The sequence below is a fragment of the Zonotrichia albicollis genome, chromosome 2, assembly GCF_047830755.1.
Source record: "Zonotrichia albicollis isolate bZonAlb1 chromosome 2, bZonAlb1.hap1, whole genome shotgun sequence".
Classification (NCBI taxonomy): Eukaryota; Metazoa; Chordata; class Aves; order Passeriformes; family Passerellidae; genus Zonotrichia; species Zonotrichia albicollis.
The window spans coordinates 87,329,183-87,350,519 of record NC_133820.1 but is presented as its reverse complement, the minus strand read 5'-3'; the positions used below and the strand labels follow the sequence as shown (position 1 = coordinate 87,350,519).

At 34.0% G+C, this 21,337-nt stretch overlaps 1 protein-coding gene across 15 annotated transcripts in view; it reads right to left on the bottom strand.

The window, feature by feature from the left end:
* The window catches only part of GPC5 (glypican 5), a 610,346-nt gene that overhangs the window by 165,595 nt on the left and 423,414 nt on the right, over nt 1-21,337 (bottom strand). Inside the window, exon 8 of one of the 15 annotated variants that reach the window (XM_074535600.1) lies at nt 20,660-20,751. The exons of 13 other annotated variants lie outside the window; for them this stretch is intronic. In XM_074535600.1, coding sequence (XP_074391701.1) covers nt 20,681-20,751 — 71 coding nt within the window. In that variant the 3' untranslated portion in view covers nt 20,660-20,680. The remainder of the gene's footprint in view (nt 1-20,659; nt 20,752-21,337) is intronic. One more of the 15 variants, XM_074535602.1, reaches the window with a different exon arrangement.

The window sequence follows — 21,337 nt, the reverse complement described above, 5'->3', positions numbered from 1 at the left end:
AATATGTACAAAATGGCAAGAAATGGGATGCAAACTGTGCATATGTTCACTGTCACAAGTACAAATGAAGCAAAAACGTGGTTACCTTCTATAGTTAGTTTTTTTGACTCCTTCATGTTTCTTCACAAAAGTAATTTTCACTTTCATTTGCTTAGCCCCATATGCCTAAGGATCTTTTCCACTCCCTCTGAGCTGCTAAAGATTTTTTCTTAACATATTTCCTGGCTCAGATACCTTTTGATTCTATTAACTATAAACCAGATTGAGCATTAAAACTGGTATATAACATCAGAAGTCATTATGTATGTTGTGTGGAAATGTAATTTCAAGTGATTTTATACTGCAGGTGTTCTAGAAACTTTAATCAGATTTTCCCTTTGCATTTCTAATATCAAACTGTCTATTAATACATAAAAGAAGACAAAAATACAGCAACTTAAGTTCACACAGAGAAACTCTTTGCAACCAGTCTATTATTTTTGAAACAATAGAAAGACACCTCATATTACCACAGACTGCTTTTTCTTTCCTGCTGGCAGCTGTTTCAGTTTACATTAAATTGCATCCCCTGGTAAGAAAAAGCTCTTGAAGAGAGAAAAGTAGAGTATTTTCTTCTGAGATTAAAGGAGGCGTTTTCTAGGCTACTGCACAACTGATATTAATATACATTTATTTTAAAATGTTATACTTCTGTACAATTTTGCCATCATTCTTTATATGTAAATTTCACTTTGAATACTAAATATTAAGAATAAATAGACAACAGTTTATTAATATATCAGTGAAGGTGAAACTGTTTCAAGTTAAAACAGAAATGAAAGCTTTAAAAAATATGACTGCTGTCTTCCAAAAATTATCAATTGATAGAATTTACAATTTATTTTGAAATTAAATTTTAAATTTACTAGAAAATTATTCACTGAAAAAACATAGAAAACATTTTGAAAACTCAAGAAAAGTTTTCAACAGCTTATCTAAACAGCATTTTTTGATTTTTTTTAATGACTATATAAAGAAGGTTAACTGTCTCCTCAATGGAGCACCTTTGCTCCACTTAATTTCTTTATTAAGCTTTCAAAGGAACAGCTAAGGAATACAATAGCCTTTGCAATTGTTCTCTGTGCAATAAAAAAAAAAAAAACATATTGTCATTTGTTACTCAAATAGGTTGTAAAAAATATGTTCCTTCAGCAAACAAAATAACCTGCACTCCTTCATAAGAAATCAAACTGGAGTTGAAATTTTACTGAAATGCACTATTGAAAGGAACTATTTTTACTATCACAAAAGCAATTTCCCAGCATGAGTGTACTTCATTGTATTAATCAGTAATAATCATGTAACTGCTTTCTACTATTACTTAATGGTTTTCATTCTGAGTATTTATAGCAAAAAGTAGTGGGTGTTTTGAAAGTTAGGTGTCTCAGTGTGCCTGACAAACATTCAGATGGATAGACCTATTTTAGTCTATCTGAACAGGAAGCCAGGTCACTAAGTAAAGAATGGTCAATAAAAATGGTGAAATAGGTTTTCTCCCAAGGACTGATAGCTGGATAATTTGAGAAAACGATGGAGAAGGATCATGAAATACCTCTGGATCGATGGCTATTAATTTAAGAGCAGCACATTTCCTGGAATGAAACAGTTGATGTTGTTGTGTGGAACAATTACCATTTTCAATTAACTGACATTTCACATAGCTTTGAGACTAGAGGAAGACAATAACCCTCAGCACCTAATCTCAGCTCTGCTGTTAGGTGAGCCTTTTGTCAATAGTTCTGTGCTTTTATTTCAAAGGCAAACCCAATACACTGTGAGATGTTACTTTCTTTGTCCTCAAACAGTAAGAACTGCAGACACAGTTCAGGCACAGTTCAGATGCAATGAGTATTGAGACAACTGCTGTACTAATGTATACCTATATGTGTATATAGCTTTTAATATAGATAAAAAAATGTGTATGTGTTTGTTTATATTAATGGTTTTAAATAGCTCTATATGTGCACTTCTTTTACCATTTTATCAGTGTGAGCTTTTGTGGTTGTTATGGTCTGTCACAAAAAAAAAGATGGTAAAAGAAATATCAGTGATACTGCAAGCTATCTCCATTGAATGAAATTAACTAGTCTGCTCATCAACACTATATTTTATATCCTGCTACATAAATCACCATTTAATTTCCTTGACTAAATTCTTACCACAGCTTGGGAGATTCAGATAAGCCTCTATAATGACAGTCTCTTTAAACTGACTTTAGATCCCCATAGAGTCAAAAATTCAAGGGGAGAAAAGAGCAAAGAGAAGAGCAACCAAGAGGAGCCAGATGCAGACTATGAGTCTATAGCTGCAGCTGTTGCAATTTTGCCCTAACCAAAATCACAAGTATGAATCAATACATCTTTTCTGGGACTAAATTCAGTTATCATTGGTTCCTTCTGAGACCCAAATTGTGGCTTTTTGTGTCACTGATACAAGACAGGTAAATGAAGGGTGCAACAACCCCCAAAGCCAGGTAAAGAAGGGAGGTGGAACACATGAATGAGAAATGCAGCAGAGAGGGACTACAACAGCCAGTGTTTACATCAGTTTAGGCTGATGTGGAAACACAGGATTAGTAACATATTATTTAAATAATACATCTAGGAAAAAAAACCCCACAGCATCGCGCTAAATTCTTTGTGCTTTCAATTATTTCTGCTTTCTGTCAACTGACTGTTTAGAATGAAAAGGATAAACAGTCCAAAGATCAAGCTGAGAACACAAAGTGGTTCTTTTTAGTTTCAGCCCTTTGAGAATCACTATATACTTCCATGTTTTTAAACTCAAAAAAAGTTAAAATACATCAGACATTTATTGGTAGTCACAAAAGGGGAAAAATCAAACCCACAACCAAATAATCACGTTACAAAATTATAAAAATCATAAACTGATTTGAAATACAATTAACTAGATTGTAACACTACAAAAGTGTGTGGTCTCATCCTTTTAGCTTCTGAATGGAGTCCTGAGGAATGGAGGTATCCACTGATACAAGGTTTTATGACCAAGAGAAAAGCAATTAGTTCTATGATGTAACAGAACAACTTATATGTCCTTTTAATATACTGGGCTGACCTATAACTTGTAAAGACATTGGCCTTTGGCCAGTGTAGAAACTGCAATTGGTAAAAAATTACATCAGAAAATGATTAAAATAAAAATATTAAAGAATAAAAAGGAATATAAATAAACATACTTCCCTAACAGATAGAAATGTTTTCAGTTTTGACATCCTTCATTGAGTAAAATTAAATCCTAATCATGGATGGTAGTTTCTTCTCAAAAAAAAAAAAAAAAAGAAAGAAAGAAAAAAACCCCAAACCCTGAAAGTATTTTAATTTCTTTGTATATGTAAAATAAATTTTATAAGTAAGGGTTGATACAGAATTGCCAGAAAGTATTGCAAGTATTTCTTTAGACTGCGTCTAGTACTTGAAAGAAATTTTCTGAATATTAAATTGATTTTCATCTAAGGCCACTAAGCAGCATTATCCCAACCTTTAAACATGTGGACATTGATTTGAAAAAAATATTTATTGAGCAGTAATAACAAAAATTTTCCTTTTCTACACTGTATAAATTCTTATTTCATAATTCTTTATTTTTTTTCATCAGTGTATGTCCAATGGCATTCTGAGTGATGGTACTAACACCTGTCACAAATGTCCTGTTCACAGTTGTATTCTCTCATCCTCTCTTTAAGGAGAACACACATGCTGCTTTGTTTTGATTGTTTCCAGTTTCGTTTCTCTTCCAAATCAGCAAGACAAATTCGCTATTACATTGGAGAAGTTAAGCTGAGCTGCAAGGGACTTTCATTTACAGGAAAGAGTATCAGAATTTGTGATGATGTGTAGCTCCACCGGGATTTAGTACCAGAATGCCTGGAAATTTTATACCCAGAAGAAATAATTTTCTTTTTTGAAAGGTTTTTGAGTGTAAGAATTGTGCAAACATCAGCCTTGGTTTTCAGCCTGGAATTCTTAGACACCATTGGCTTGGTCCATTGAACAAATCTTGAATATCATTCAATACTTGCAACAGAAAATGGTTTCAATAAGTAAAAGATGTGCTAGACATCCTGAAATCCATGTAGGGTACACAAATCTTCATGAAAAAGTCCTTGGCAGACATTTCTTACTGCAGTTATTGAAAAAGAATAATGATCTTAAGGTTATTGGCTTCCCTCACAATGGGTGTAGTGCTGTTCCTGTGAATTTGGTACAATTCATAGGCTTTCATAGCAAAATCAAGATGTCAATTGCCTGAGAATTGGGAGACCTCTCTTCAGAGTTCAAGACAGCATCTATATTGGGGTTTAATAAATATTGAGTGCTAAGCTGAATGACAATTTGTTCCTGCAAGTTAATCTTCAACCCAATATCTCCAAATCCTGTGTTTCATTTCTTCTCTGAATTTGAGAAAGAAAAATAAAGTCTGAAGCAAACTGCTAGAGGACCCTTTGCTTTCAAATGTTAAGCCAAATATCTCCTTGATGCCACTCTGTTTTCTTAGTAATTGCTGGCTTTCTGACCCTCCAGATTTGTTGTTATCCAGCCAGCCAATACAAGAGAAATAGAGGAATTTTCTTTGAGAACTCTTTGAGTTGTGTAGAAATTCTAATAGATAAAGTTACTTGAAAGTTATTTTTTAAGTAACCTTTACTGCAATTACTTGGTAAAATGTCGAAGAAGCATCACTGATAGATTTTTCAGATTCTTGAATTGGAAATGCTGTTATGTAATTGCAGTAAAATTATTCCTAATTAAAAGTAAATTAATATCACAAGTAAATAAAGATATTATCCACCACATTTAAAACACATCAGAATGTTACAAACATATATGAAAAACACTCTGTTTCACCTTTATCCATCTGACTTTCTGCCACTATTCATAGCTTTGAGGCATTCTTTCTGCACTAACACTTTTTGAATTAACTATAGATTAGATTTTCTTGCTGAATTGTGGCAACCAATCTCACTTTTGAAATCCTCCAAGGGTCCAGACAAATTTAATCTTTCTACCTGAAACTTTTATTTCCTCCTTATTCAAGAGACAGTTTTCTTATTCTTCTTAATTAAAGTAAGCATCATTTTACTCGCTTAGGGATATCTCTTTGTTAGATTAGATAACATCTCCTGTAATTTAGTGACTAATTAATGTTTCCTCAATGAGTTACAAAAAAAATCTCATTTTTCCTTCTCCTTTGCCAATGAATACTAAGTTTCACAAAACAGGTTGAAAAAGGCCCTGATTTCATGTGCATAAGATCTAGGTACATGTCTTACTGACGACAAAAATGGAAGTGCTGTTCCTTCTTCCTGAACCCAGATCCTTAGTTTTTGTCTAGTTTTTGTCCCTCTCTCTCTCCCATTCAGCTCCCTTCCTTTTTTTCCTTTTCCTTTTCCTTTTCCACTTCAGCCACCATATCTGACTTGTTTTGAACTCCTCTGTGCATTTTCTTAGCTCTCTAAATCAATTGAAAACAAAAGTGGAGAATCAAAACTGGAAATTTTTTTTCAGCTGAATTATTATTTTTGGACAATCCCTGGCAGTGTCTGCACATACTTGGCATGGAGGAAAAGATGAAACTGCAAAAGCAGAAGAGAAAGTGGAAGGACACAGGTAGAAGGAAAGAGAGGGGAGGAACAAGAGCCTCAGCTGCTGATTGACCCATGGGAGCACAGCTTTATTTTTCCTGTTTCAGAAGTGACTTTCGCACTGAATACTGTTTTTTGTATCATCTGGACATTAATTATATACCTCATATAAACATCTAAGTAGCATAAGCATTTGCAACACAGATGTCTCTTGCTTGAGATCACCCACCACCAATTTGAGGTGTTTGTTCTTCATTGTCAGTCTTCTAGGTTTTCTATAACTCTGGATATGGTTCGTCTAGCTTTAATTTACGTGTCCACACTGTAGGCACCTATGTAACAGTGAGCTTATTTCAGCCAGGTAATCATAGGTATCTAGTAGTTTGAAGTGATATACTTTGTCTGAGATATTCACAGGCAGCACAAAAGATGTAAGATCTACGGCAGTCATGCCCATACACCAAGACACTAAAAGTGGTACTAGTGACATACAAAAAGATAGTTAAATCTCACCTCCTACCCCATGATTTGAACACTTTCTTGAAGAGCATAAATTTAACCTTCATTTTAGAAATTTCAACTCTTTAGGCCCATGTAAGTCTTCTATTCCTCATAAATAGGAGGGAATTAAATGGCGAAGATGAGAATCATGGCTCAATTGCCACGATTCTGTAATATGCTTTTTTTTTCAACTAGCTGGGAAAAACTTTAGCTCAGGACATTTATTTCTGAACATAACTATACCTACAATATATATCATATGCAACCATCTTGTGCCAAAACTCAACTAAGAATTAGTCACACTGCACTCATTCAAGTTTTTATCTGACATGCACACATTGGTGTGTTTATACGCAGCATGAGTGGTTATATGCTTGAAGCTATCCATGTGTGAATTATCTTGCAAAATTGAGATCACAATAAGCACTACTGTTTCAGAAACTGTTTTGTTGAAATCTAAATTAGGATAAGGAATCTACTAGATTGAATATCTCTAAAAAGCAACATTTTATATAAATTTCATGTTCAGTAATGGGGTCAGAGTTCTTCATGATATACTAAAATTTATCTCCTCTTACCATTGAATGCAAGTGCAAATTCCATATGAGACAAAAATAGTCACCTATTCAAATTCTTGATATGAATTTCAATTTCATAGGTGCTTTAATTACATTAAGTAAGCTTAGAAGCCAAAGTATTTTCAAAGTTTCATACATTTTTAAAAGTCATGAATCAGTTCCTTAGCAAGCCAGACACCTACTGCTGGCTTCATTTGTCAGGAGGATCTGATGTTCTTTGTAAATCATAATTTCTGTGGAGATGCACAATAATCTTTCTTCCTGTTATGATATTTCAATTCTTCCTTGTTTCTCTAACTAAAAATTATAATTGTTTGGATGAATGTTACTTTGAAATATTTCTTCTTTATTGAGACTCACACTCGAAGTTTTTATGAAATTCCTGGTTAAAGACTATATATAATCACCATAATATTATGCCACAAAGGTCCTGATCCTTTCAGGAATTCCTCGGGGAGTTAACACAGTCACAAATGTTCTGTTATTTAATTGCCTTTTCTCAAATTTATTTTTACAGGAACAGATGTTATTTTTTCAAAGTATACACTTAGGGCTAAATCTTCCATTGGGGCCAAATCAACCAAAAGGTTACTACACAGTGTGAAAGAAAACATTTCCAAGGCACTAAATAACAGTATAGTTAATCTCAACATCAACAGAACTGAATTTTGTATACACAAAAGGTTCCAATAAAAATGTGGATACATTTTTATTATCAGAAGCAGTTGCATTTAGCTGCATGAACTTCTCTAAGATGATGGATTTGTACTGTTGGAACAGAGCCATATCTAATGTTACAAATGCACTCCAGGTGTTAGAAGAAAAATTCTGCTTAGAAATTTACCCAGAACTAGAAACAAGAGGAGATGGATCATTTCCTGTATTGCTTGGACAGATGTTTAGGTCTGGCTGTTCTGGAAGTTTGTGATTTTCATTTGTGTCACCACAAAGGCTATATCCTCAAGGGTACACAAGGAATTGCCAGTCAACATCTTGGAAAAATTAATTTATCAGGTCAGAGCTCCATACTGAGAATTAAGCAAAAAATGGGTGAATCTAATATCTAGCCCCCTTTATAGAAGATATCAGCTACTATAAAGAGCCTTCTCACTGCATTATTATTTGGAAAAAAATTTGCAATCATGAAATAAAAACAAGGGGAGTTCAATCTATTATTTTAATACACTTGAGAATTGGGGAAATGGACTCTTTCCTCACTTTTGTAGGACAGTATTGGGCATTTTGGAAAACAAAATGCGCTACTTGCAGAAGGCGATTATGAAAGTCAAGACTTATTTTAGTATTCTGCAAGTAGGTCGGAGGTGGCAAAATATACAGGCAAGTAAATATTAATTGATCATCAGTTGCTCATATTGTCTTACAGGACAAACAGCCTCAAACCTACACTGCAGCTCCAGTTCATAAGGGTTATTAAAATACAATAGGCAGAGAAAATTCCTACAACTCAGCTTATTGTGCAAGCATACACATATAAAGCACACCATTATAGAAACAGACTGGCATGGCAGCTGCAATTTATTTCAAGTCTTGGTACCCTTACAAGCAACTGAACTGAAAAGAAACCATCCAAAAGAACCTTATATATAAAAAGTCCGTGTCCTATCATCAAACTCCCAAGGAACTGCCAGAGGAAGCTGACATCCTCATTCATATTTTCTGAGGACAAAACACCCTACTTGATATGATAATAAAATTTATAGTTAAAGCTGTGCTTTATGTGAGCCTCCTGTTTTCACTTGTATGTAATAGTCTCATATTTTTTTCTTCAATGAATGAGACTTTTCATATCACTTTCCTTATACTGGAAATATAGCCAGTCAAGGACATCAATACGTAAAATCAAGATCTCATATTTTTGGCAGTCAGTCACCTAGAATCCTGCAGTAGTCAGTAAGCTCCTGCTGCATTGTATTGAGGGAGTAAGGCACAGCTAATATAAGCCTTAGTGAGAATTGAGTCCAAAGCTGTATCCAAAACAATTCTCACAAGAAAAACCCTCTATTTACTATTTCACTGAATTTCCTAAGAAACCTGGAATTATATTATGAGCTGTCCCAGTTTAAAAATCTTCCTATTTTTTTCCCGTCTAAAGGGATTCCATTAAGATGTAGCAATGGGAGAGGAATATTGCCTAACTTGTGCCTTGATTTTAGGGGCCTAAGACTGTTGAAGACAATTATTTATTCCTTGCACACTCAGTCTAATGGATTCCCTTTAATCCTTCCAGAAGTAGGATTTATTTCCCTGACTTAGATTTCTAATGTTAGATGAACTGGACTTATTTTGGGAATGACTTCCTACCACCATCTTTATATATATACATATGTATTATCAGGTGATGAACTATGCCTTAGATCAGTATATTTCCTCCTACTGACAGCAAAGACAACTTCATGTAACTGACTTTGATGCAGATACCTGCTCTATAAATCTGGTCAATGAATATCACTTTAGATGTTATTCTGCCTCTGCCTCTTCAGAGTGCCTAATACACATCAGCAACAGTTTCCTGCAGCTGTGGACATTTTTTTTTTTCAAAGGGAAAGGTAGAAGAGGTGCTTTACCCCGTCATAATTAGCAGTATAAATTGCCATATCTGGAATAACAGCCAGATGAGCTCCCTAACAGCAATATGGAATCTCTTTGGCTACCATAATGTTTCATTTTGTATTCTATCCTAGAGTCGATAGATGGGGAGTGTACCAGGATTTGTTGGAGGTCAGGGCATAGTGGTAGGAATCAGGAGACCCAAATATATACATACAGAAGGCCATGCTGAAGCAGAAAGCTTTCCTTTTATTTTTCCAACTTTATAAAAAAAGAAAAGCAGGAACTGCAACATTTTCTGGAACCTGATCCTGTCAATCTGCATTAGGCATCCTCAGCATAAGAAACGTGTAAGGCATTTGAACAGAAAACCTGATGATTCAGACCCTAAACCTATTTCTTGATGTATTCCTGTTCTATGTGAAAGGCTGATGTTTAAATATCGCAATATCTGAGATATCTGTGAACTTTCAAGATATCCACTTAAGGCTTAATTGCTGAGGATGTATGGGCCATTCTTTGACTTTCTTGAGGTGAAGATTGGAGGTTACTTAAGGTCACCCCAAGGTCTAATAAGCTACCCAGGATGTCTCAGATGTAATAAGATACCCCAACTGAGGCTACTTCATTAAATTGTAGACTTCCATTGATTTTGACACCTGTTGTACAAACATACACCTAAATCTGGGCATCTTAATCTGACATTTGGAAGCATAGAAAGGAATGGTGTTATTTTCAAATTCAGATAACATCCATACAAGCTTGCACTGAGTTGAATCCTAGCTTCTTGTATCTTAAAGCTTTATGTATAATACAGATTCTGTATTGAGTAACATTTAGTGGTCTTTCTATTTAATTTGGTCTTTTTATTTAATTAGTCTTAGTACCACGCATGATGTGTAAATTCATTAAGGAAACAGTGCAAAAGAAGCTGGACAGTCACAGACTGTAATTCTAGGTGGAGAACTTCTCTTAAAATATATGGCCTCAGCACATTCTTAATCATGGCAACAAAGTATATCATCATATGGGCTTTCTATCAAATCAGTTAGGTTTCAATTTATCATACATATCCTAACTCAGCTTTTGTACTCACCTCTGAGAGAAGTTAATCCATCACGACCTATGCAAACACATTCCCTATCTTTTTCTCAGGGTTAACCCTGCTAAAATCTGGTGAGAACTGGGATGTGACAATACATTGCCCAGTCCTTATTTTCATGGGAATTGACAAATTTTTATTTTCACTTTCTTCCTTTGTGAGGAATGGGCCTTAATGGTTTCTGAGAAGAAATAACTTTCCTGCTTTATGGTTTAACTCTTGTTCCCCTAGCAGAAAGAACAATATTAAAACTAAAAACAGTGTTAAACCACTTCAGTACAATGTTTAATGTGTTAGGCATGCCACTAACTCATTTTCTACTAAAATTAATTAGAATTTGGCAATGTGTGTTAGATTAGGAAAATGAAGAACACTTTTCACATCTCACTTTCAAACTCTGCTGTTATTCCTCTCCTTTATATTCTGCTTTAGTGCACCAAATCCTGGTTGTAGACTCAAGTACTTCCTCAAACCTTCCTTTGACAGTAATAAAACCTAACTGCATTTACCAGAGAGGATTTAAATATCAGGACTAGAGCCAAACCTGCAGAATTCTTATTTGTTATCCCAGATGTGTAGCTTCTCAGAGAGCTGATTCTTTATCTCCTTTTGTCCACAAGCATTTACACTTTTTTATCAGTAATAATTTCTAGAGTTTGAATACAATGAGAAGGAATGTTTGTATTTTGTTTGATATAATTTTATTTCTCTACCTTCTTGAAAATTCCAGACAAATAAATAAATAAACAAATAAATGTCATAACAGAATAAATAATCCTGCTACAATATTATGAACCAGCAGGAAATTTTTGACACATTAGTAGGTCTCTACACAAACATATGAGACTTCTATAGTTTCAACAATGTTAACAAGCACTTGCAAACACTCTATCCATCTTTCATGGAATTGCATTGCTTTAGCACTTGTCTTTCCCAGACGTGTTTGCTACTATTTAACTGAGTATTTGATTTAGAAATCACAGCTGTTCTTGTAAATAGACAAATCTGCATCTAAGTAATAAATGTGAAATTGAGTAAATATCCACAATATGCACTCCACCACTCCAGTCAATATCATAAGCATCTCTAATTTAAACATATTCAAGTGTTTCTTTAGTCATCTTTGTGATACAAAGCCTAAAATCAATTTCATCCATCAATGGGACAATGAAGAATTTCATTGAACAATTTCACAGTCGATGATTTTTTTGAATTTATTTTTTAGAATGAGTGTGAGTAAAATCTGTCTCTAGATTCAATACTTTCTGCAGGAACTTTCCCTGACACAGATAACTACATACCCACACTTTTCTCAATCAGTAAGTTACCAACATTTGCAAGGTCCATTGTACTCCATTTCTTTGTATTGCTCAGCTGTATGACCAGTTTTCTGGATGGAGCAATGTGAAGGTTTTTTGTTAGATCTATATGTGAAGTGGTTTACTCCCAAAATTCAAGAGTAGTAGAAAAAGGAAGGCAATTATTTGATCACAATGGTATACATTCTGGTTTCTTCATCCAGTTCTGAAGACTGGTGGCAAACAGAAGCTAGGTCCATGCAGTAATGCTCTGTATATGTGTACGTATGTAAAACCCTTGAGCTGTTCTCAGAAAATTTTTAATTCCAATCCCAGTGCCAATAAAAAATGTTGAAAAGGATTTTAAAAGGTATTGGTTTTGTGTTTTGTAAATGTAGGAAATGGAGAAAGGAGGAAGAGCCTCTCTGACAGAAAAGCTGAGGCATGCACAAATGCCTTCTACATGAAGGTTCATACTTTAGATGCATCTCAGTTAACCTCTGATGCACACTGGCACATAACCCTGGAGCCTTGTTTCCCTGCTCATGGGAGCTCTTTGGGATGCATAAGAAGATTTCATCTGTGTGGATGATAGTGTGAAGAAAGTATACAGCCCTGACAGAGGCAGATGATGAACCCAGGCCCGCAGCCTGAGGCCCTCTTGGCTGCTGGATCACATCCAGAGACACACTATAAATACTGCAGCCAACAATGGCAGTCAATCAACCACAAGATGCAGAATTGTAGGAAATAGGCTTCTGATCCTCACAGACAAGAAAATTGCCTGTATTTTCATTGTGGGAAATTTGGTATTTTTGCTTTTACAGAAACATGGGGTAATTTCTCTCAGTGTCATTCAGGCCTTTGCCATGTGAAAGGGACAACTTCACTTGAAATGCATAGCAAGGATCATTATGTTAGAAGTATGTCTTTGCTAATACATGGTTCAGTTGGACACCTTTTGCATAAAATATTTTCCCCTTCTAAAATGCTCAGCCCTTTACCTCTGTCCTTTACCTCAGGCCTTTACCTCACTGCCTTTTGTGGCAACAAGCTTAAACAAGTATCCCCTGCAGTTTAATGTATAAAATATGCATAATGTGAAGAAATATTTTAATTCTGTTAAGGATCTTTTGCTTTTGGCTTTTTAAAGAGATACCAAGTTTCTATTCCTGTGCTAAAATAGTAAGATCAGTTAAGAAACTTGATTGTCAACATCACTGTTATACAAAACAAAGGCAGCTCATTTTCTGTAGTAGATAGAACAAAGGATCATAATAACTATAATCTGTGATAGCAATATAAAAACCAAATTAGGTCTGTCTATGCTGTATATAGTCTTTAGACCACACACAAAACATTTTGAATTTTTTGCTTCCTGGTTTCATGTAGATATTTATTTTGATTAGGGCTGAATCATTTTCTAACAAACTGACATTCTATTTATTACTTTATATGACCACCATCAAAGCATTATTTTCATGTTTCCCAAACATTAGTCCATTTATTGTTACAAAATCCAATGGTGACAGAAAAATATTGTCTCCATTTCTACAGTTGTGGCCAAAGACCACACAGTTAAGGATACATCAGACCCTGGAACTGAACCAAAAACTCAAAGTCCCAGCCCAGCACCTTCCTGGTATGACTAACCTTATAAATTTCCTCACAGACTTTCCTTATGCTTGTCATTTCAAGCAACACTCTACAACATGAAGTGATAATTACGTAACCGTATTTACAGTCCATCAAGAGTTACCACAAGTTGAAACAGGGAGCAGTATTTTGTTTGGTATAAAGGAAACCCATGTCAGATGTTTTCATCTTCCTTAGAGTTTGAGTAAAAATGCTTTCAGCATTGAGGTGCTATATTAATCCAATATAGCTGGCTATCTGGAGTGTGTGTATCACAACTTGACGTCTAATACAAAGAGAAGAGGGCATTTTCTTATGCATGGATGGGCCATTTGATATAGCCACAGTTACTCTTACTTCTCAAAGCTTTTTATACCTATCCTCTTGTGATTGCACTTTATCCAAAGATCTATGTTGTGAGACCATTAAGACAAGGTCTTTCTTAGGAAAAGAAGTTAAGGAACCAATACACCCTTTTGTTATTTTCTTTCCTACTTACAGTTTATATGGTTTTTACTGAAAGACTTAAATTTTTATCTATTAGGATTTTCCAAAAAATTAAATGTTAATAATATATATACTCATATATATATATATATATATATATATATATAAAATTATATATTAAAAATTATGCATTATTATATATCTAGTAATAAGATGTTTAAGTCTGAATAAGTTGATAATGTCAAATTTTACAGTCAATGGAGAAGAATCTTCAGTTGATTATTCATTTGATCTCCCTTGGAATGAAATTTACTCTTGAAATAACTGTGTCTTTCTGTTGAGAAAATAAAAATACTTTTGAAGACTATAGTTTTGATACTTTAGGAGGCCTAAATAGTGGCAGATTAACTCTATCCATATCTGTAAAAATAGATATCTCTGATCCGTAAGAAATATCCTCATGTTTTTCCCCTTCACTGCTATTTTGCAGAATAATATGTATCTTGGTACTGAACAGAAATACCTTTTTTTGAACTGCACTACTAGGTTGCATAAAAACACTTTATTTTAGAGAAAAAGCAAATACACTTTTTAGCTATTTAAAATTTTTATACAGTGTGTAAGATGCTTTAATTAATTCTTCTGTTTATAAGTCAAGAATATGCCTTTCATTCAGTCCAAAAGATCATAGCACATCACAAGTTAGGTTTAACAAAGATTATCCTCCAAATTTCATGTATCATATAATGTAGATAATGCCATAGTTATCTATTCCAACAAAACTAAAAAACAGAAACCCCTCAAAGAATGTCCTTTAGAGAGGCCATTATAGAGAAACACCAAGTTTAAATTTCATTATATTTATGTGAGAATAAGAAATATTTTGTAATTAATTACTTGAGTTCTTCTGTCAGGCAATACTGAAAGGCAGCTCACATTATGGGGACACTTCACTGTATTCAGATGCAAGTCATCCAAGAAGATATGGTTTATACCTCAAAATTGGACTGGAACACCCTCAAACTTCACAGTAATTCTTGATAAAAAATGACTTTTAGAATATTATCAACAGGACTGCAGTTGTATTTGTAGTTTAGATAGTATATCTAAAATTATCAGAGCACTACCAAGGTTATTTAAATTAATGCATTTTATTTTCAAAGCAACAGACCAGTAAGAAACCCACACTTGGCAACTGTGCTTTCAGGAACATCAGGAATCAGGAGATGCAATTAAATTGTTTTAACAAACCGCAGTAACCTGCCCACAGCCTGAGGTAGGAGAGCATGTATGTTGAAATTCAAACTGGAAATTCAATCCTGTCTGGCATTTTTGGGGCATTGCCACAGGAATGACCAAATGTCTATGCCAATCCCTTGAGTAGTTTATTTTCATTGGTCTAGAGCACCCAGCACATTGAACCCCCAAAACAGAGAAACAGATGTGAAACATAAACAGAAGTTATCCATCAGCAGTCAGTACCACCTTTTTTTACCTTATTCTAGGCCTGTGCAGATACCAAAATGCTCCAGTGGGAGAAACAGGAGGTAAAAATATAAAGAAGATATTTTTCCTCTCTTGAAGGCAAATCTGAGCATAATTGTGACCATAAGAAACATGTCCAGTGTTCACAGGCATTATAAGAAGCTATGGCACTTATTTTACCTTAACACCTTATATTGTAAAACTGATTTGGTTTTTGTCTACTACATGTGGCTACAGTATTGCCTTTCAGCCAATTTAAAAAAAAAACTCATTTGGGGGAAAAAGTTTGACCAAAATTTTGAATAGTCATCTGGGTGTTGAACACTTTCTTTACCAAGGTATTGCTCTTATACATATACTGTCAGTCATACATCTAGTGTTATGCTACATTAGTATTTAGATATACTTAGTTTACTTTTTGATCAACTTTCAGGATGCTGTTTTATAGAAAATGTGTGTTGTATTTTTAGGCTTTATGCATATTTAAAAAACTTATGCCTGATTTAAACACTTGGTGTCTGGGTTATTTATTATTAATAAAAAAATAATATATATATATAACTATAAAGTGTAATTAATGTTGTTAATCACTTTGACTTTTTTTCTTTAACTCACCAGTTCTTAGAAGCCAGTAAATAAACTAGCTGCTTCTCAAATACACTTAAAAATCATATGGTGTGTGATAAAAGCCAGCTGTTTCCAGCTAGCACCATATATACTATATGTGCCATGAATACACATCTTTAAACTAATTTTACAAATGGTATTTGTACTTGTGTTATGCTTTCTGAATATCATTGCCAAGTAAATTATGAAATGAGTTTGTTAAGTTTTTATCAACAGATTCCTAGCCTCTTGGATAAAGATTTATGAGTAAGTTTACCACTCATGTATTTTTTTTCAAATTATATTAATGTTGCCTATAAAAGAACTCTGAAACAAAACCAACTGAATAAAAAGATCCCCAACTTAATTTACTGCAAATATTTTGAAATCTATGCTTTCAGCCCTAAATTTTGCATCTTCTAAGAGTTACTTTTCAGTTATCTAAATACTATCAAGCAATATACAGCATCTGCCTCGGTGTACCTGCAGCCTTAATTTTTTATGAAGAAGATGGCAATTCACCAGCTCTCTTAAGCCATTTATGTTAAGCAGCTTTATAGATCTGTTACATTTGGGAGCCACATAACTCTAAGGCAATTCAGCCTTATGTTAAAGTGTTTTATCTCTTTGCACTATCTGTCATAAGGTAGAACTCCATAAAGGAAGGTGACTGTGCAATTCCCAGGGATTTCAAGGGCACTTAGGGTTCTAAATAACTTAAGGCATTTGTGTCTTACTTGGTAAGGCATTTTGGGGTGTACTTTAGCACTCTGCTGAGTCAACTCCTAATGTCTTCTCAATTTTTGCCACTTAATCTTCAAAAGAAACAATGAGTAAGGTAATTTCAGCTTTAAGCAAGCTTTTTGTCAAACAAGGATAGCACAGAAGGAGACTGGCTCCTGCACCTTAAGTGTTGAAATTTAGGTAGGATAAAGTTTCATTAAGCAGTAGGGATCTGCTGAGTTTGTATCTTTAAGTAACCCCTTCATCAACAGAAATAGGCAATTTTGGTATGACAGAAGCAAGTAAACTACCCTGTACTTTTAAAATTTTTTTCATAAAGCTATCATTTTAAGTAAGGAAGCAAAGAAGCAGCAAAAAACACCATAATGAAAATTTTGAGTTAGCTAGTTAGTTAATTATTTTAGTTAATTTTTTCTGGAATAATTTGTCTTCAAGCAGGTTAATATTAGTGGATATTTGATTTGAATGCTTTTCTGCTAAATGATATTTTATTCAACACATTCATTTATCCCCCCCAATTTCATCAGCCTAAAGAGTAATAAATACCAGATTATTTTTCCTCTGCATAGCACACATGTAATTATTTTTCATCCACAGTTTGCTAACAGTATAGGTTTTTAATGCAGCCTCCAAAGAACAGCTTTGGCAGTTTATATAGGAAAATCAGTATACATAGCTCATGCCAGTAATCCTAGTTATTTTAAAATTAGCCTTTCATTTAAAAGCTTAATTCCTGTAAACAACATGTATTAAGAACATTTTAGAATAATCTATGTTAATTTAAATGGTGGCAAGGCAAGGACTGCAGACACACTGAAATGCTATAAAATAAATATTAAGGGTTACTGTCTTCTGAGAATAAGAAATCAGAGAAGCTTTTATAAAAGATTAAAATGGTCATTATTTGGTTCAAAACCTAACATTATACTCAGCAAAGGTTTTATCTTCCAGTATCTGAACTGTGATGAAGTCATTGTGGTACTCAACATCAATATTTATTATGCTACAGATCTAATGAAATATATAAAAATTAATTGAAAGGGATAATTTTTCTATATGTTTATCATGATCATAGACTTTTAAAGGATCTCACAGGTTGCTGAATACAGTTCTTTTGTGTTACAGGTACACCCATAAAATATCTGCCAGACACTACATGGAAATTGGAATTAGAATTAGATTTCCAGTTGTTTCTGCTTCTACTGCAAGGATATATTTGAATTTTGCTTACAAATCCCTGAAAAACCATAAAAGCCTCCTAAAATTCCAGACTAAATTTATTCTTGAAAAGTGACAAATGCTTGTTCTCATTCAACAACACCCTCCAGCTTAACATCTTCCTCTCCTCCCAGTGCTTATTCCCCCAATGTCTCTGTAATGTAACTGCATTTCTTCTCCTAACCTCAATTTTGGTAGAGTTGGTAAATTAAATTCATTTACTCTCCTTTCATAAAATAAAGCTGTCTTCATTCTCCTGATTTTGTTAAAAGCCATTTCTGCATCTCTTCTTTTAAAAATAAATTTTTTAAAATAAGAATGAGCAGGAGTACACACAGGACTCACTCGAGATGATATGAGTACAATGCCTTGTAATACAGTATTTAATAGAAATACAAGATTTTAATACAATTCTTTCCTCTAATAACCTTCAGATTGCACTTTGCTATTCATAATACTAATCTTCATACCAAATATTTCTCTGATTTTTTCATTTCCAGCTGAAAAAGTCTTCGTTTAGAGCAAAGTATCTTCCTTGTAGATATGTCTCAGTCCTGTGTTCAACATCATCAAGTTTCATGACTTTGTCACTGTGCCAGTCCTCAAGGAAAGTAATAATCCTATTGTCTTAGATATAAATGGTGCTTCCAACTTAGCCAGAAATTTCCTCAGAGTTTTCTCATACATTGTATTCAAATTCTTACTGTAAAAATTATGTAAGCTTAGTTTCAAGGGTAATCTTAAGAAACCCCACTGTTAATGCCATTTTTAATGTTTCAGCTCTGTATTTCTCCTGATGGACCAGTTTCTATCACTTTTATTTTCAATTCTTTACCAATTTCATAATATTTTAATTAATCCCCATTTTTCTACCTTGAGATATGAACTCTCATGTGGCACCAATACATCACATTGCTGAAATCCAGATGATAAAGTTTGCTGCATTTTCATATTTTAGAGTCTCAGATGAGATAGATATAGATAAATTAGCTATATATGAGATGCCGAAAGGAATATGTATAAAATTAGATTGTTCTGGCATTTTTTATATTTGTAAATCAATGCAGTATTTTACTCTTTTATTTCTAATGTACTCTAAATCTTATGGATGATAGCCTAGTGAGGTTGCCTGGATTTTTTTTCCTGGCTTTTTTTCCATTCTTCAGACATAGGATAATACTCCAGATTTTAAAATTATTCTATTCAAACTTCTTTTGGTTTGAAATGTCACTTCTGTCAGAATAGTCAGTTTTCTGGAGAAAACTGAATTTAGTGCATTGCACTTCTTTAGTTTTATTTCTGTTTTGCACTGGCATTTTTCATTTCTATACATTTATTCATGGTAACTTTATTGCCTTTGTTTCCATATCTAACATCAACTCCTTGGTGGAGAACTGGGATATATTTCATGTTGGAATACATGGGCACTGATTTCCAGATTACACAGCATATATCAGATGCAAGTCACACAAGTTATAAGATAAGGGAAATCTCATAAATGAGAAGTAGAGGATCCTGAAGCACATAGGGTACTGACCAAAGGAAGACCATGACAGAAGGAAGAAAGCAGCAGGAAAGAATGAATAAAGAAATACACATTTAGGAAAAATGAAAATTGGCTGATAGGAAGACCAACATAGACATTTGTTTGGCTTGCACAAGGAGGAGAGATTTTCAGACATTAACAATAATCTTGCAAAGATCTATTTATAGATTTGATCTTGGGTACAGCAAATAGCCTTATATTAATGAGTACTCACTTTAGATAAGACACTTTAAAAGCAAGGAGCTGAAATAGCATCAATCAAATTACTCTGAAAGAAAAGACAATGTCCCTGTTGTTAGCAACTGTCAAAAATAAGACACGTAAATCACTTTCAGATTTTACTTTCTTTAATTGCGTACAATGTTTGACTCATTGCATTCCCTGAACAGTAGTTTGAGAAATTATTTGTGTTTTAAAAATTTACCCTAAGGTGGCTTTATTTCAGAAATTGAATTGTTATCATACACTGCAGGTGTTTTGTTTGCTTGCTAGTTTTTTCTTTGCCTGATAATATTATTGTGCTTCAAGCATTAGCAAGGATATTTTGTACAGTATGTGCTTCCTTGTAGTTTACCAGTTATATGTCCTTTGGTCCAATTATCAAATCACAGCCATTTAGCTTTTTCTAGATTTTCAGAAAGGATGTTTGTACCTGAGCTAGTTCCCTACAGAGAATGCAAATTGCATTCTTGAGCTGCATTTTTCTGACACATAGCAGGTACCTTGTTCAGGATAAAACAGATTTTTGTTAAAAAAATACCTTCCATTGCCCATACAGCTAACAGGAGTAATTTGGTGCCATATTTTCACCTCCTGTGTTTAAGTATATATGTGCAAAGTTTTTATGTGAACTATCTCTAATCTTTTTTTAGGGTAATTGATATTTATTCAGGAATACAGTCTCAGTGGTGTTGAGATGAAAAAAAATCAAGGTGTTCTCTTTAGAATAAACCAAATAACTTCTACTTTTGCTCATACCTTAGGATGCATTGCATAGATATTTATCATCTGGAGAAGAAACTAGCCCTAAATGTCTGTTGGTCATGTATATCCAATGAGGTGCCTTCACACAAAATTGCACAATTTTTTGTTTGGTATAATAGTATTGTTCAGTCATTTTCATATCAAATAATTGCAGCAAGAACATGATGGAAGAAAAAAAATGAAATGTTATAGCAGGGTAAACTGTGTGGAGTGCCCACAACAAACCCTTAGTGTCAGTGTCAAGTCTGAATTTAAAGGTTTGGTTTTTATTTTTATGTCCTGAATAAACCAATAGGAACTGTATACCTGTTTTGGCAGAACTAAAGCCTACGGAATCATGGAATCACAGAATGGTTGATGTTGGAAGGGGCCTCTGGAGGTCATCTGGTCCAGCTGCACTTCATGAAAAAATAATGGAAAAGGAAGAAGTCTTTGTAAGTTAAATAAACTTTTCTCTATTTTAAGACATGAAAAATAGGACCTCCTACTTGAAGCATTATCTCTTGCCCAACTTCTCCCTCAGCACTGAAGCAGGACACTATTTTAGCAATAGTGCTAAATAGAGCTAAAAATCAGCTGTTGATTTTTGTGGCAGTAGGAAAACGTGCTCTGGCAGCAGAAACCTGGGAGGGTGGTGGGATTCTGGGTTGCAGAGCTGATCTCCAACTGCTCAGACATCTAAAGCAGACAATCTTTATTTTAGTACTTTTCCTTCTACATTGCCATGGCCAGGCTCTGGGCACTGAGCACAAAAATCCCACATGCAAATCCAGGCTCAGAGTCTGGAATTACTTTCTATTGTTTTAGGTTTCTGCAGTTTAAAACAAATATGTTCTGTTCTTTCAATATCATTTTTAGAGTATAATCACCTCGTGCATTTGGCTCCCATTATCAATAATAAAAAGTAATTCAACAGCACTTGAATTTTATGTCTGATTGTCACAGGGATCTACTAATTTTAGATTTATTAATTTGGAATCATTT